The sequence below is a fragment of the Canariomyces notabilis genome (genome assembly GCF_033297395.1).
Source record: "Canariomyces notabilis strain CBS 508.74 unplaced genomic scaffold N656scaffold_12, whole genome shotgun sequence".
NCBI classification, from domain to species: Eukaryota; Fungi; Ascomycota; class Sordariomycetes; order Sordariales; family Chaetomiaceae; genus Canariomyces; species Canariomyces notabilis.
In genome coordinates, this window is record NW_027041834.1 from 698,142 (window position 1) to 714,355 (window position 16,214).

The 16,214-nt window shown below is 55.2% G+C and overlaps 6 protein-coding genes across 6 annotated transcripts; 4 read left to right on the forward strand and 2 right to left on the reverse strand.

Moving 5' to 3' along the window:
- Positions 1 to 334: 334 nt before the first annotated feature.
- N656DRAFT_732556 (DUF590-domain-containing protein) lies at positions 335 to 3,482 on the reverse strand. The gene is made up of 8 exons (XM_064812669.1): positions 3,245 to 3,482; positions 3,148 to 3,185; positions 2,118 to 3,058; positions 1,952 to 2,060; positions 1,447 to 1,902; positions 849 to 1,392; positions 730 to 793; positions 335 to 678 (listed from the first exon to the last, which is right to left on the reverse strand). The coding sequence occupies exons 1-8, from the start codon at positions 3,298 to 3,300 to the stop codon at positions 649 to 651; spliced, it is 2,238 nt and encodes a 745-aa protein (XP_064669847.1). The 5' UTR covers positions 3,301 to 3,482; the 3' UTR covers positions 335 to 648.
- Positions 3,483 to 4,148: 666 nt separating this feature from the next.
- N656DRAFT_118310 (aromatic-L-amino-acid decarboxylase-like protein) lies at positions 4,149 to 6,073 on the forward strand. Its single transcript, XM_064808544.1, has 3 exons — positions 4,149 to 4,351; positions 4,432 to 4,594; positions 4,664 to 6,073. The coding sequence occupies exons 1-3, from the start codon at positions 4,303 to 4,305 to the stop codon at positions 6,009 to 6,011; spliced, it is 1,560 nt and encodes a 519-aa protein (XP_064669848.1). The 5' UTR covers positions 4,149 to 4,302; the 3' UTR covers positions 6,012 to 6,073.
- A 261-nt stretch (positions 6,074 to 6,334) lies between these two features.
- On the reverse strand, positions 6,335 to 11,433 carry N656DRAFT_754187 (lysophospholipase NTE1; the record flags this gene model as incomplete). The annotated part of the gene is made up of 3 exons (XM_064813073.1): positions 10,705 to 11,433; positions 7,770 to 10,657; positions 6,335 to 7,707 (listed from the first exon to the last, which is right to left on the reverse strand). Exons 1-3 carry the CDS (start codon positions 10,992 to 10,994, stop codon positions 6,335 to 6,337), a joined length of 4,551 nt encoding a protein of 1,516 aa, XP_064669849.1. The 5' UTR covers positions 10,995 to 11,433.
- A 146-nt stretch (positions 11,434 to 11,579) lies between these two features.
- On the forward strand, positions 11,580 to 13,390 carry N656DRAFT_779809 (uncharacterized protein). The gene is made up of 5 exons (XM_064815253.1): positions 11,580 to 11,945; positions 12,003 to 12,165; positions 12,216 to 12,423; positions 12,483 to 12,719; positions 12,791 to 13,390. The coding sequence occupies exons 1-5, from the start codon at positions 11,868 to 11,870 to the stop codon at positions 13,035 to 13,037; spliced, it is 933 nt and encodes a 310-aa protein (XP_064669850.1). The 5' UTR covers positions 11,580 to 11,867; the 3' UTR covers positions 13,038 to 13,390.
- A 37-nt stretch (positions 13,391 to 13,427) lies between these two features.
- N656DRAFT_754193 (LexA/Signal peptidase) lies at positions 13,428 to 14,120 on the forward strand (the record flags this gene model as incomplete). Its single annotated transcript, XM_064813074.1, has 2 exons — positions 13,428 to 13,765; positions 13,832 to 14,120. The coding sequence occupies exons 1-2, from the start codon at positions 13,506 to 13,508 to the stop codon at positions 14,118 to 14,120; spliced, it is 549 nt and encodes a 182-aa protein (XP_064669851.1). The 5' UTR covers positions 13,428 to 13,505.
- Positions 14,121 to 14,560: 440 nt separating this feature from the next.
- N656DRAFT_709964 (mitochondrial carrier) lies at positions 14,561 to 15,949 on the forward strand (the record flags this gene model as incomplete). Its single annotated transcript, XM_064811633.1, has 3 exons — positions 14,561 to 14,782; positions 14,837 to 15,134; positions 15,195 to 15,949. 3 exons carry the CDS (start codon positions 14,561 to 14,563, stop codon positions 15,947 to 15,949), a joined length of 1,275 nt encoding a protein of 424 aa, XP_064669852.1.
- Between the last annotated feature and the right edge of the window lie 265 nt (positions 15,950 to 16,214).

Consider the following 16,214-nt stretch of genomic DNA (forward strand, 5'->3'; position numbering starts at 1 on the left):
GGTCGATGGAGGCAAATGCGATGAATTGTTAAGCCGACTACGGAGTAGATCGCAGGTGTTATAAGACGGCGGCTGCCTTCAGAACCTTTTGGTCGGTAAACACTCACCTAGGACAGAAAGCACAGCCGTCTTGACAGGATGCACCTGAGACGGGCTCTTGTCAAACTGCACTTCGATGGAGCGGGCAGCAGCGACGGAGATGGGTCCGTCCGTTCTACGGAAAGAATTGACCAACCACAATCTAGAAAACAGCCCCGTGCTGATCGGAAGGCACCGATAACGGGACTCGAACTAGGTACATAAACGCTAGTATTCACAGTAAGGTAACGTGAGAGGGGTAAAGCCCTATACTAGATAACGCGCTCTCTCCATCAGAGGAACTTTATCGATCCGCATGTGCTTGGGGGGTTACATTACCCTCATGTGAAGCCTCCTGCGTCATGCAGGGCCCTGGAGGCTCTGTGCCCGTTTTCCTGGAATGTTAACACCACCTGTCTGTCACCTTTGATCACCGAAATGATGTCTTTTCAGAGCAACTACCTTGGTTTAGCCCTCATGTATTAGTTATTCAATCTATCAATGGCACCTTTCTCCAGCTTCAACTTGGAAACACAGTAGTATTCAGCTATCGTTGAAGTCGATCGCGCTTCACTTCGCCTTGGTATAGTTCCCAGCAGCCTGCAACGAGTCAGATTCCGAAGACAATGTCTCCTCTCCGACAGAACTCACCTCTGCAATCAGCGAGCGGCCCACCTGGATGGTCTCTGACGCGCCTCTCTGTCGTAGCCAGAATCTAGGCTTTGGTCAGCCGGGACGTACAAATGCACATGCACAAACGAAACACTTACAGCTGCTCCGGTCTCCCCTCGCCCGCGACGGAGAGTTTCCGCGCCTCCTCTTCGAGCGACGCCTTTGTGATCTTCTCGGCCCCGCTCACTCCGGGCCCGCTCGTCTCCTCGCTGATATCCCGTTCCATCATCTTTTCCAAAAGCTGCTTCCGCATTGCAAACCGTTCTGCCTTCTCCTTTTGCAGTCCCGGACTGTCCAGCTTGCGGATGACACCCCGGACGACAAGCTGCACAACCAGATAGAGATGTTCAGCAAAGAGGATCGACAGAAGCAAGGCCCAACCGCGAATATCCGCCGGCGACCCGTCCGGCCCACCGTTGCTCCCATGAAAGAGAAAAACGAGCGCTGCGCTAGTGAGGCTGCCCAGCCACGAGAGGAAGCCGAGAGCGTCAAGCCAGGGCCCGATCGAGTCGGCGCGCCAGGGTATTGGGCGCTGACAGTTGGTGGCAATCTTCACGGCATCCGACCGGGCCTCGATCCAATTGTTGACCAGAAACGAGCAGGCAGTGAGAGGCCACACAACTGAGAAGAGGGATAAGTAGCCTTGAATGAATTAGCAAGTCGGGATCTGCAAGCGAATATGGGGCGGAGACGTACCAAACTGGATCACCATCTCTCGGTAATCGATGGTCACGTCATATTCCTCCAGCTCAGCCTCGTCTCTGACCCTCTCGAGGAAGTCGGCCTCCTCGGGCGAGTCCTTCACCGGTTCTGCGGTCTTCTCGGACAGCTCGGATTGTACCTTTTCGACCGTCTTGAATACCTTGCGCTTCGCATGCGGCATGATGACTTCGGTGGCGAAGTTGACAACCTGTGCCGTGACAGTAAAGTAGATGACCTGCTTGGTAAGCCTGTCAGGATTGATCTCCCAACGCTTAGTCGGCAAAGGCTTCGCATCGGCAGTGAATTTCTGCGCCGTGAGCTGGAACACGTCTAGATAAGGAACCAGGATCTTTCCAAAGGGAACGTATACGAAGGCGGTCAGGAAGATGCCCATATACGACGTGATGAAGTTGAGCACGAAGATCTTTTGGACGAAGGAAGCCTGGTGCGCTGTGAAGGGTCAGCATGGCAGCTTGACTCGGTGTTCCAGCGCACCTACCGTCATGAGTCTCGTAGTTTTCCATATCGGTAAGCCTCTCGGCCAGCTTTGTGAGCAGTGTTGTGAACGTGGGCATGAACAGGGTCAAGAGTATGGTCGGCAGGAAAGTCTAGACCAGATCAGCAGACGCCTCTCAACAGACCAAACCATGTGGCACCAGACGCACCAGGTACTGCTTGAACGGCCCGTTATACACCTCGGTGATGAAAATCTCGATCGCAAAGCAGCCGACAATCAAGCCGCCTAGTACAACCATGCAGGCCGCCGCAAACGGCACTTGCAACAGCTGCCTGGCCAACCTCTTGAAGGGCGAGTACACCTTGACAATCTCGCCGGTGACGGGATCGACGCTCTCCCTCTCAAACTGAAACTGCGGGCGCGGGTGCTGGATGCGGCTGACGCCCCGAACCCCCCAGCGGACCGCCAAATCAACCTCCTTCATCTTCCAGTGCTCAAAAAAGACGACGGACCACAAGCAATTGACAAGGGCGTAGAACCACGAGAATTTGCCCAGCATCATCCACGCGGCGAGGCCGAAGGCGGCCGGGAAGAGCAAAAAGGAAAAGTACGACTGCATAAACGCAAAGTAAAAAGCCACACGCTCCCCGAACCGGCCCCGAATCGCCTCAATGTCGGCATCCTCGAGCGAGTACTTGGTGCTCCACTGGGTGAGCCATTCCCGATTGAAAGCGTGGTCGTGCAGCGGGAAAATGCTTTTTACGAAGCGCCATTGGCCGTGCCCGCCGGCGGACTGTGCAGTGACGATCCCCGCGCCGCCCTCGTTGCGAGGTTGTGTGATGAGCAGGTAGGCGATGCGCAGCCGCTCAGCTTCGGTGACGGGCTCTTCTTCTTCTTCTTTGTCTTCGCTGTCCCTCTGAGCCGCTTCGTCCGAGGTAGGGACGGGGGCCGGGGCTGCGGCGCGCACGCCGTACAGCCAGTCCTGCACGCGCGAGCGGTACACCTGGCTCCTGAGCAGCCGGTCTGAGGCCAGGCGGACAAAGACCAGTAGGGAGGAGGGCTTGCGGGCCCGACGGACTTCGGTCGCGAAGCCCGCCGAGGAGAGTGCCGTGATCAGCTGGCTGAAAGAGGCTTCTGCTTCTGCGGCTTCTGCATTGCGGGTAAAGAAGCGTTAGCAAGGGGGAACCGGGTGTGGTGTGCTCGTTTAAGGTGATAGGATATTGGAGTGTTGATCGAACCTTCGGGCGGGATCACGTAGTGTATTACATAGTCAACGCTGTGCGTAAATAAGGTTAACTTTAGGTAAGTCTAGTGTTTGCGAGGCTTGAGGCTCACTCATAGTTGGACTTGGACCCGGGAGAGTCCTTGCCCGAGTACCTAGAGCCCGCCATGAGGACGGGACAAGATGGAAGCAAACTGGCTTTTGGTAGATGCTAGAAGAGAAGGAAAATACAAGCTATTATCCAAGAGTGAGGTGAGTTATAGCTTCGGAAGAGTTAGGAAAAAAATGTTTCCAGCTTCTTGCGGTAATCTGCGATATTTGGGCAGCTAAGAACCTTGGTGTTGAAAGGACCCGGGACAGCAGATGATCGACGTCACCCGGATGCGAAACGATGTCACCGCTGCAGATTGCATAGGCGAGCTGCAGTGGGGCCTAGAGTGGGGCTACGGGGAACCTGCCGCGGTGGTGCCCTGGTGGGGCGAGCCAGCGAGAGAGCGTCTGTGCTCTCAAGTGGAGCGCTATTCATTGTTATCTTATCAGTGTTCAGATGAACTGCTGCGAGTCGAGACTGCCGGATCGCTGTGAGCGCCGATGCTCTCGGCCGTCCTTTCCTTATTATCGCTGGACCAGATTTGTCAAAAATCATCTGAAGGCTTGTTGGAGACCCCCGGCTGGAATTTTGCTGCCACTTGTATACAGCATCTTAAGGCTAATCAGGGGAACATGTTCCTGGCTCTGTCTTCTGTTTGATCTCTGCGATGGCGCGGCATCTGCTGAAATACATACACCAAAATCTGGGAGTATATCCTCTTCTACTGCCACTCTCAACAAACCTTCATCTAAGATGCCGCTTACTTCGTAGTGAGGAAACCAGTTGCACTACATTCAATTCTCGAAACTGGCAATGCAAGTCAGAGGGCAGGATAACCCCTTGTCCCTTGGGGTATTGGATCCAGACTTCCACTGTTAGACCGGATTAAAGTCGTCCCAATTGACCCGCACCTATCACGCTACCACTTACCTCCGTACAGACTACCAGAATGCCGACAACGGCCTTACACCCCGCAATGGAACCGAGGAGATCCTTCATATATCAAAAACCAACACCCCGCGCCTCTCTGCCAGCACGTCTCTTATTATACAGTTTGGACAAACGAAGAAGCGAAGGAAAATGGACTCGCAGGAATTCAGAGCCGCAGCGGCAACGACCACTGACGATAGTGAGTGTTCGACGCCGTAGGCTCCAACCCAGCGCCAAGTTTAGTCGCCTCCTGATCTTGACACTCCAGCTACAACTTAGTTGTCAACTACTTTGACAACCTCGGTTCGAGAGATGTAGTCTCGTCGGTTAGGCCAGGCTATCTGAGGACGCTGCTCCCCGGGGAGGCTCCCCAAGAAGGGGAGCCGTGGGAAGACATCCACAAGGATATTGAGGCCAAAATCATGCCGGGCATAACACACTGGTGAGCAACGCATAAAGAGCAACAAAACGTATGTACAGTACAGTATACATGCGTTAACACCCAAGTCAGGTCCCACCCAAACTTCCACGCCTTCTTCCCCTGCGCCACGAGCTACCCGTCCATCCTGGCCGACCTCTACAGCTCCGCCCTGAGCGGCGCCTGCTTCAACTGGATCTGCAGCCCCGCCGTGACGGAGCTCGAGACCATCGTGCTTGACTGGCTGGCCAAGATGCTCGGCCTGCCCGCCTGCTACCTCTCCACGGGTCCTACTCGGGGCGGGGGCGTGATCCAGGGCTCGGCCAGCGAGGCCGTGCTTACGGCCATGGTCGCGGCGCGGGACAAATACCTGCGGGAGACGACCAAGATCCCCATCAGGTCTTCCGAGCTCTCCGACGAGGACGCCGAAGCCCTAGCCATCAAGCGGTCGCGGATGGTCGCGCTGGCCACGACGGCGACACACTCGTCGGCCCGGAAAGCCGCGCTGATCCTGGGCGTGCGCTTCAAGGCCATCCCCGTGCGCGCCGAGGACGGCTACGCGCTGACGAAACCCGTCCTCGCGGCCGCGCTGGCCGAGTGCCGGGCCAAGGGACTAGAACCCTTTTTCCTGGTCGCGACGCTCGGCACGACCGACACGTGCGCCGTCGACGACTTTGCCGGCATCAGCGCCGCTCTGGAGGAAGACCCTGACGCAGCACTAGCAGAAAGTGAAAGTGGAATAGCCAAGGGCGAGATATGGGTGCACGTGGACGCGGCCTATGCCGGCGCGGCGCTCGTCTGTCCCGAGGTGCAGGAGGCGACTGGTCTTGCGGGACCGCTCGCGCGCTTCCACAGCTTCGACGTCAACATGCACAAGTGGCTGCTGGTCAACTTCGACGCGTCGTGCCTGTACGTGCGCGACCGCGACTGGCTGGTGCAGGCCCTGTCGGTCAACCAGGCCGTGTACGGCAAGAAGCCTCTGGTTGACGCGGACGGCAACGACGTGCCCGATTACCGCGAATGGCAGATCCCCCTGGGCCGGCGGTTCCGGAGCCTCAAGATCTGGTTCGTTTTGCGGTCTTACGGCGTCCGCGCATTGCAGGCCTACATCCGGCGCACCATGCGGCTCGGGGAGGAGTTTGCCGGCTGGGTGAAGGGCAGGCCGGATTTGTTTGAGGTTTTGACGGGGCCGAGTTTTGCGCTGACCGTGTTCCGCATGGCGGAGCGGTCGCAGGGGCAGTCGCTTGAGGAGCGGAATGCCCTGACCAAGGCGCTGTACGAGAGGGTTAATGCGACAGGGAAATTATGGTTGACCAGCACCGAGCTGGACGGCAAGTTGGCGATTCGCTTGATGACGGCCGTCAGGACTACCGAGAGAGCGCATGTAAAAGCGGCATTCAAGACGTTGGTTGAGGTGGCTACAGAGGTGATCAGAGAGTGACCAGTGTCGTGAGGCAGGTATCCGACTAGATTACATCTATACCATAGCATAGGTGTATCTGCTGGATGCCATGTCCCCTGTCTGCTTCCAGCACTCGTCAACTCACTGTCTCCTGCTTCCTTCTTAACCAAGACAGTGCGCATGCGCATAAAGTCCTCTTGATGTGCTGCAATACTCACCGGCATAGATAGTACTAGAGGTTACATGGTGATTAGACGCTAGACTACCTATATAAAGTACAATCCCAAGTGGACACAACGCCGAAGAATGCCTCTCACATCTTTCTATAACCCCTTCCATCCCCACACATATTGATGCAATGCTCAAATACTCGCCCGCCGGGGCGCCATCGTCCGCCTTAAAGCCTTCTTTCCCTCCGTATCCCCATCCTCTTCGCCCAGGGGCAGCACTCCCTGCTCCTTCAATTTCTTCAGAAACTCCTGGCCATACTTATACCCGACCCCGTAAATCTCCATAAACTTACCAAAGTCCAGCGTCCCATACTCGTCAATCGGCGGACGCATATAGATACAGCCGGGCATAGCCTTGGCCCTCTCCAGCGCATCCACGCTGCTCACATACGCCAGCCTTGCCTGGATCTCGGCGAGCGTGGGCGGGTTCGGCACCGAGGAGAAGGGGTTCCATCGGTTCATAAACGCCCAAAAGCCCGAGAGCGAGTCGCCAAACTGCTGCGGCGTATTGTCGTCGAGCGAGCCCACGTCGATGGCAAAGATGACGTCGCACCCCAGCGACTTCATGTGCGACACGGTCAGGTTATCAATGTAGCCGCCGTCAAGCAGCATGCTGCCTTCGTCGCAGAGCGGCGGCAGCAGGCCCGCCAGGGACATGCTTGCCCTAACGTAGCGCCACGCATAGCCGCTGGTGTGGAACTCGGCGCGGCTTTTGCTGATGTTGGTTGTGTTGCAGTAGTAATCCAGCCAAAAGTCCTCAATCTGCGTGTTGCCGAATGCCTTGAAGATTCCGCGGTTGAACTCGTGGCCCGTCGTATATGAAGCCGATGGATACGTCAGGTCCAGCGCGAAGCGCCACATGCTGGCCATGCGGCCCGCGAACTTCTTGGCTGCGTTCACGATGGGCACCACGTCGGCGTGCCGAGCATAGAGCGCGCCAATGAAGGCCCCAATCGAAGTTCCTCCCACCATGTCGATTGGGATGCCTTCCTCTTGCATCGCCCGGATGATGCCAACGTGCGCGATGCCCCTGGCTCCTCCTCCACCAAGGACCAAACCAACCGATTTCCCGCAGAGCCGCCGCGCCAGGCGGTGAAAGTCGCCTTTGAAGGGGGCATCCGGAGAATAGAACGTGCTGTGGTGTACCTTCCTAGAAGTGTACTTCTGAATTTCTGCCTGGAGAACCTGTACCCGCTCCTTAAGAGTTGGCCCGCTTGGTTTTACGGGTGGGTGGATGGGCACGGCGTTGGGACTGTATGTCATTTGGACGTGGAAATGGCCGCCATTGATCCAGACTCGATTCTTCAACCATTTTCTGGTCAGACCGGGCATGGAGTACCGTTCCTGGTGGAGCAGAACGAGGATCTTTCTCGCGGTTGACTTCACCCCGAGCATAAAGCGTTCGTATTCTCCGATCTCGGGGGAACCGTCAGCCAGGCCGACTAGCAGAACGCAGTCGGCTTGCGTGATACAAGTCTGTGTCCACGGAGCATTGACGTTCGTGTCTAGGTAGCGATACCAAGTCAGCTGAAACAGATGAACACTAATCATCATGAGTTGTCCTTACCAGCCACGTAAATAACAAGCCCGTACTTCTCCTCCAAATCTGCCAGGTACTGCGATAGCTTGAGCTTTCCCATCTTGTTGAACGCGTGTTTGCCGAGGTGATTCAAAACGGCGGTACTATTCAACGAGGTCGCACCGTTCGGAGCGCCGACCTCCGTCAGAGCATTCAAAAGCCTATTGCCAAACTCGACTACAGGTACACCGGCCGAAACTGGCAAGACGGCAACGGTCCTAAGGTTGAGAGTTGTGAAGCTTTTGTTGATCGAACTCCTCCCAGTAGAGTCTTTCAGCCCCAGCGCAGTCGAATGATCATCGACAAGGGCTCTCATGCGGGATGCAATGATTTTAGAAATCTTGATTGTAATGTTGGGGTGTTCCTGGGCCAAGCTGTTGAAGAGAGTCCGGGGAAACTTGACCAGCTCCGTGTCCCGTATAGCATGTAGGGTGCCGGACCGAGAAGATTCTGTCAGTACCTCTAATTCTCCGATACTCTCTCCCTGGCCAAACTCGGCCTTGACATTCATCCCGCCGTCTTTCCGGTCCTCCACCAATCGGGTACGGCCGTTCAAAACGATATATATGGCCTCGCTTTCGTCTCCCTCGTGGAAGATCACTTGACCGGCATTGACCTGAAGCCATTCCAAGGCAAAATCGATATGAAGAATCAGACGGGGTAGCAGGTTTGTGAGTCTCTTTGCCATGGTCAAGAGCACGATGGGATATCTGTCGACGATCCGCTCGATTGAAAGCCGAGGAAGAAAACCGACATAAACGTCGGTCTTTGCCACGACGTCAATGAAAGATCTGTACGACGAAATGGTTCCCACGTAACCAGCGAGCCCGCCAGGCTTGATCAAGGCCACGCTTCGCCGGTATGCTTCAGGCTTCTTTTTGATATCTTCGACGTTATTTCCCTTGCGCATGGATGCAGCCACCCGACGAGGCGAGCGAAGCGACTCATTACTCTCCATGGCATGTAACGACGTCCTGCCGGAGGCCTGAACCACATCAGATGAAGTAGCCTCTTCCTGGGTGCACACGTCCAGAAAGCCGTCAATGACATAATAAAGGCCGGGGTTTCTCTCGCCTTGTTCAACCAATACGGAGCCTTTGGGAAAGAAGACTATCTCCATCTCATCTCTCATCTCTTGCGCGAGCGCGTGGGCGTTCGGGACTGGCGACGCAGATAGCCCCGCAGAAGTCATGGACTCCGAATCGCCGTCGGGAGATGCTTCAAGCCCATCCATGAACCCAAACGCATGGTTAGTAAAGACAGCTTTCTGGCGCCTCTGATCAAAGGATACGAGCCGTGGAGAAGCCTGTGTCGAGTCTGGTTCTCGGTTTGCCCCGTTGCTGGTCAAGCCAATGGCCTTGAATATGCATTCCAAAGTAGACTCCCGAAATATATTGTCTTCGTCGAGAGTCTCCCTCTTGTCCCGAGAGCTATGGGCGTTCCTCTGCGTTTTGAAGGGGCTGAAGGGGCGTTGAGTCAACGGAGACACGGCGTCCCTTTGGAGGCCTAGGTGCGGAGCTTGGTCGTCGGAGAGATTGGCGCTGAGTGGCCGGTTGCTGCCGCCCCTTGCCTGATGGAGGTCCGCTAGAAGGTCGCCAGGGCCAGCAACTTCCAGGGGTGTCACAATCATTGACTGCTGGCGCTGCTTCGAGAAGGCCTGCAGGGCAGCCTCTTTCCGGAGCGTCGTGCTCGAGCGACGACGACGGCCGGCGCGGGCGTTGTGGAGAGCTATCCCCTTGCTAAGATCCTCTTCTCCAATTCTTTCCCTTTCCCGCTTGAACTTTTCCTTGAGTCTATCTAACGCATCACCACGGAGGTGGTTAGGGAGTTGCTGCGTCGTGTATTTGAGCATCTGGCGCTCCGTTTGCAAAACCTCGCAGGTCAGGCCAAGATAATTGTACGCCGTCGCAAGAGTAACTCTCTGGAATCTTGATAGGATAACGTGGACAATGTGTGCGGTGGCCTTGGGGTATATTCTTATCAAGCGCCGAAAAGCACTGGCTGGAATGATAGCGATGGTGGTATCTACCGTTGCTCTCGCGATGATGTCTGGGTGAGCCGAATTGATGCTGCTTCGCTGAGGGGCAAACCCGTGGAGCCTACTGCTGCCATTACCATCAAGAGAAATTGGCGGTATACGGGGCAGGGCGCGGCCCGAGCCGGGAAGGGTGAGGTGCTCAGGCGGCGTTTCGGCCGAGTTCTCGGCTGGACCATCCATCTGCGGAGTCCCCGGAAGGGACGTTGGCACTCTTTGTGTTTTGCGAAAATCAGCGCTAGTAGGATAGCCATGAACCAAAGCGTTGAGGGCAGCTGTTCCGGGTCCTGGGCTGTCGTCGTCCGTCTGACGCATCGGCACGTCTTCGGTGAAGAGGGACATGATGGAAAAGAGCGAGGACATGGGAGCGCCATTCCGCACCTCCGTCAGCAGCTGGTACCGCTGATGCCCAGGGGCGGACTGCTCGTCGTCGCTCGACGGGGGCTCGCTGGTGGGCCCGACTTGAGCACTGTGACCAAACCGGCGGCTGTCGCTGGACGGTCTTACGAAGATCTGGACTAGGCCGTCGACTACCAGGCAGAAGCCCTTCTCCTCCTCAAGGTTAAAAGTTTCGCCAGCAATAAGCTTCCTGGTCTGCATGCTGCGGGTTAGCTCGTGGAATACGGGCCGCTCCAAGTATCCGAAGATCTTGATGGCGCTCAGGAACTCGTCAAAGTAGCTCGCTAGTCCAGCCTTGACCCCCTCCTCGTGTGTGTCTGGGAAGAGATCGACGTCGGGTTCCTTGCGTTGAGGTTCGGGGGGTAGGCGGGAATACATATTGAGGTAGCGGTATCTGACCACCAGGCTAATAGCCGTCATCATCGCGGCCACGATGAGCATCCTATGAGCTGTTAGACTTGTCGTCACACAGAGGCCCTGAATACCTACAGAGTAGTGGCATTCATGGTCACGGTGAGGCTGGTTGAGAAGAGGGTGTAGAGGAGGGTGGGTATCGAGATAGTGGCCAGCTTGATGGTGTAATAGAGTATTGTCGATACCAGCTGGAGAATCCAGAGGACGAGCCTTGCAAATAATCCAAGCCATGAAGAGGATCCATGGGCGTTCGCAACATCGCTAGCTACAGCCACAGCCGAGGAGAGCGGATTAGACGACCCATCGCCGGCAGCAGCAGCAACTGATGCCATTGCCCCGACGGCCGTCGAGTCCATTACATCCATTGTGAACGTCGTGGTTCAAGAATCAGTCGCTACCATTGGAACCACGAAAACCAGTCTCGTTCAAAGTGGTACATCAGTCAGAATTGCGCGCGAGCAATGGATTGCCACGACATGTCGGCTTCGCGCTCTCGAGTTCTTCGTTCTGAAGGTTGCTAGTGTTGGAACAATGGTGACTCGAGAAGCTGCAGGTTGCCAGCAATGTGACAATACTTCGTAGGTCGATCTCGATTTGCGTTCCTTCTATATTGGAGAGATACTGCCCTGCTCTTGAGAACTCGATCGAAAGGAGAATTGGGTAGTAGATGGGACCAGCCTGCCAGAGCTCCCTTTACCTTGCCAGTTCCACTCAGAATGCAAATGGAAGGAATGGATGGAAGCAACCCGAATCCATTTCCTGACGTAGTTCGTACATTGTACCTCAGGTAAGGTACCCTTGAATTCTGCCGTAGTGGGGTGAAGCTCTCTTGCTCACCGACACCGAGGAGCAGGGGTTGTGCCGTGCTTTGCCGAGTCAGCCAAGCGCGCCATCCATTTCTCACCCCGCCACCCCGCCGAAAACGCACCAGCCACAGCCTACTTGCTTTGCGTGGTTGCACGTAATTTTTGGCGGGCGTTTTGAAAATAGTGTGGGCCCAATGACTGTTTCTTTGACAGGCAAACTCTCGACGTGCTACAACATTCACTCCCTTATTTCCTCGAATCTCGATCAGATACATGCGACTCGCCGTCGCAGTTGAGGTCCAAGGACGATCGAAGCTACCAAGAGCCCTAACTTCGAAACATTCTTACGTGCGTTTCACGTAGCGGCCCGACGCTGCGCAACTACTCTACATCCCACCTTTGCCCCGCCTGGGAACGGCACCCTCCGACAAGATGTCGCTCTCAAACTGCCGGTTTTATGAGGAGAAATACCCTGAGATTGACTCCTTTGTCATGGTGAATGTAAAACAGGTAGGACAGTTTCGTGCAGATCCTTGAGCTGCTAGAATAGCACTGACTGGCGGCCAGATCGCCGACATGGGAGCCTATGTCAAGCTCCTCGAATACGATAACATCGATGGAATGATTCTCCTTTCCGAGCTCTCGAGGCGGCGTATTAGGAGCATTCAGAAGCTGATTCGCGTCGGTCGCAATGAGGTTGTTGTCGTACTGCGTGTCGACAAAGAAAAGGGTAAATACCCCTCGTCGCTACCGGCGTCAATGTTGCTAAAGGGTCAATAGGTTATATCGATCTTTCCAAGCGTAGAGTTTCCCCAGAGGATATTGTCCGCTGCGAAGAGCGATACAACAAGAGCAAGATTGTGCACTCAATCATGAGACACGTCGCTGAGAAGACCCAGACCCCGATCGAGAAGCTTTACGAGACAATAGGCTGGCCGCTCAACAAGAAATATGGTCATTCTCTTGACGCCTTCAAGATCTCAATAACGTATGTTGTGCGCTGCACCGCTCACTCTTTGGGAACTCTGGCTTATCCCTCGTATACAGCAACCCCGAAGTCTGGAATGATATCCAATTTCCCAGCGAGCCTGTCGCGGAGGAGCTGAAGTCATACATTGGCAAGCGCTTGACTCCTCAGCCGACAAAGGTCCGGGCCGACGTTGAGGTCACCTGCTTCGGTTACGAGGGCATTGACGCCATCAAAGCGGCGCTGTCAACTGCCGAGGCGAGCAACACGGCCGAGACTCAGGTCAAGTGCAGGCTTGTCTCCCCACCTCTCTATGTGTAGGTACCCCATCGCACGGAGCACGACATTGCCGTTCATATAGTCGGATTCAAAGCTAACTCGGTCCCAGCTTGACAAACACATGCCTGGACAAGAATGCTGGCATTGCGCGATTACAAGAGGCCATTGACGGCATCCGTACAAGCATCGAGGCGGCGGGCGGCAACCTGATCGTAAAGATGGAGCCCAAGGCGGTTACTGAGTCGGACGATGCAGAGCTCCAGGCTCTCATGGAGAAGCGTGAGCGCGAGAACGCCGAGGTCAGCGGTGATGAAAGTGTCAGCGAGAGCGACGAAAACATCCCTGAGACTGTCTAGACGTGGCTTTTGTTCCACACACCTTTTCAAACCGGACTGCATGGCGAGGGGTATCTTCTCCTTTGTAGGGGACCAGCGAATTAGAGGAGAAAGGGTCGGAGGAATATTTCAGAATCCGCGACGTGGCTGGGTGTCTACGGGATCAGACGAGTCCTCTACACGATAGAGACAGCTAGCTCCCCTGGGGTCATGCAAGGGAAAAGGAAAGGGAAAAATAGCGAATCATCACTTTATGGACGAAGTGAATCAGTGTAGTCAGTGCAGTGTAGTCAGTGCAGTGTAGCGTAGCATCAAGTATGCACTCACAGGTGATTATGCAACAATGGAGGCGGTTGCTTATCGCCTTATCTGACCAAGCTCACTCACACCTCGCCTAAGCTTCGCTGACTTCAGAGCCGACACGCAACTGCCAGTGAGCCTGCATTTTTGCAGCGAGACCACCAACGAAAGAAGGCAGAGAAACCCCCAATGTCAAGATGGGGTGGCAGCTGGGGAGGCCGCGCTAAGTTCCTCTCGCAATTCTCGCACTACCTCTTTCGCTATGCGACCTGGATCCCACCCCTGATCTGGTTCAACACTTATGTCGCTGAGGTCACCTTCATCCGCGGGCAGTCCATGTACCCCTTTCTGAACCCACACTATCACGAGTCCCTGCGCAAGGATCTCTGTCTGGTATGGAAACTGTATGCACATGAAGGTCTGAAGAGGGGTATGGTTGTTACGTTTAGGTGAGTTGCTTTTGTCAGTCGCTGCTTTCTTCTCTCAAGGCATGTTCTGACGAGGACAACAATGAGTAGAAATCCGGATGATCCCAACAAGATAGCCGTCAAGAGGATTGTCGGTCTGGAGGGTGATGTTGTGCGCACCAAGCCGCCATATCCGTACGATCACGTCTGTGTTCCTGAAGGGCATGTCTGGGTAGAGGGAGATGGGGTCTTGAGCCGGGACAGTAACTATTACGGGCCCATCTCTGTGCGGCTTATCACTGGGAGGATCACTCATATCCTGTCGCCCTGGGAAAGGGCTGGCAGAGTGAGGTGGTGGGAGCACCCGCTCAGGGGGGGTGTTAATCGGGCAGCCTAGAGGAAGAAGTTTATTCGAGAGCGGAATGGCAAAGTAGGCTGTTTATCCAGAACACCGGTGTATCGCAGGCGATACCATGCCAGGCAAGGACGCATTGTTTGAGCCTGGGTCTAGTTATTTTGAGCCGGTTACACTTTTCATATTGTCCTTTCCACTTGGAACGGCACGCGGGATGCCTTCGTTTCACAAAGAGCTCCGGAGCCTGCCCGTGGAGTGTGGGAACTGGGAAGATCTCTTTTAGTGGCATAAGATACCCGTGCACGGGCCATTCCTTATCGCTTCCAGAAAAAATAACGGTCCGACAACGCCGCCCCGAGATTCATAAACCGAACTTTTTTCGATGCGCCATTGACTTCCGCAACGTCGTGACGCCGTAATACAGCAACGCTTTGCGCCCGCTCCTCGGGAGGCGGATTGTTTTCTCCTTCTCTCAAGGGGCGATGGTGCTGGGCTTTGAAAGGGCCGCCTGCAACCCATCGACCGCCCCGCCTTCGCCCTTCCGCAACAACCCGGATATAGACCCGGCCGTCCTCAACGATAGACATGCGGATACACGGCAACTCCTGTCGCATAGCATCACCGCCGGAACCGAATCGCTGCATGATAATAATAATATGAAATCCAAAGATGGAGAGGAGGAAGGGCGTCCGCCTTACCTTCATGTGGGTCCAGCGTCTTCTCGCCTTGCTTGCGTTGAATGCTGACCCGACTGAAAGTGCATGCTTGCCGGAGGGTTGGGCGGCGCCAGCGGCGACATGCTCATGCATTCCCTAGATACAGTCAAGACGCGGCAGCAAGGCGATCCTCACATCCCGCCCAAGTACACCTCACTAGGGTCCTCATACTTTACAATTTTCCGACAAGAAGGGATTCGGCGCGGGTTATATGGCGGTTGGATCCCCGCACTCTGTGGCTCCTTTCCCGCAACCATGTTGTTCTTTGGGAGCTACGAATACAGCAAACGACGGCTTTTGGAATATGGCGTCCAGCCACATCTGGCGTATTTGACAGCCGGTCGGTCCAATGACGTGTCCCGGACGGGATTTTTGTTGTTCTGACCCTTCTGTATTTCAGGCTTCATTGGCGACTTCGCTGCGTGCACTGTATATGTGCCTTCGGAGGTACTCAAGACTCGCCTGCAGCTCCAAGGGCGGTACAACAACCCGTATTTCAACTCGGGTTACAACTACAAGGGGACCGTTGATGCCTTCAGGACGATCATTCGAACCGAAGGAGTCTCTGCATTGTTCTACGGTTACGGTGCCACGTTGTGGCGCGACCTCCCCTTTTCGGCCCTTCAATTCATGTTCTACGAGCAGAACCAGAGCTGGGCTCGCCAATGGAAAGGCAGCCGCGACATTGGGTGGGAGTTGGAGCTTTTGACGGGAGCGGCGGCCGGGGGTCTGGCCGGTACCATGACATGTCCTCTCGACGTTGTCAAGACGAGACTTCAGACTCAGGTTCATCCGGAAGCCGGAGGGCTCAGCGTCGCCCAACCGACCAACACACCGCCGACGGGGACGAGCAAGGACGGGCACGCCAAAACGAGTACTGAGGCAGCGCAACAAAAGCTCCAAAAGCGATTAATATCGACGTCATCTCCGTCAACGCATACACCTCAACCTGGGACTGTCACGCTCCAAACATCCTCGATGATTACCGGGTTACGGTTAATCTACCTGACAGAAGGCATTGGGGGTTGGTTTAGAGGCGTCGGGCCGCGTGCTGTTTGGACCAGCATTCAGAGCGGGTGCATGCTGTTCCTGTACCAATCGATTTTACGCAAGTTAGAGTTATACCTGCCCATGGAGCGGCGCGAGCTCGCTTAGTGACGCAAGCCTAGAGCATGGCATGTCGTGAGCCGTGTGAAGGTTAGTAGAGGTTGGCTGTATTATTTTGTACCATGTACCTTATGTATGGAGGAGACTGGGGATGGGAGGATGCGGGCGTTTTGGTGCTGGCTGGATAGAAACGTACAAGATAGACATCCATGTTGATATACATATACAATACCATCCTCATTCTTAACCACCAATCCTGAATACTTACACTTGATAATAAGATACACGAGATACGCAATGTTCGATTGTAAGG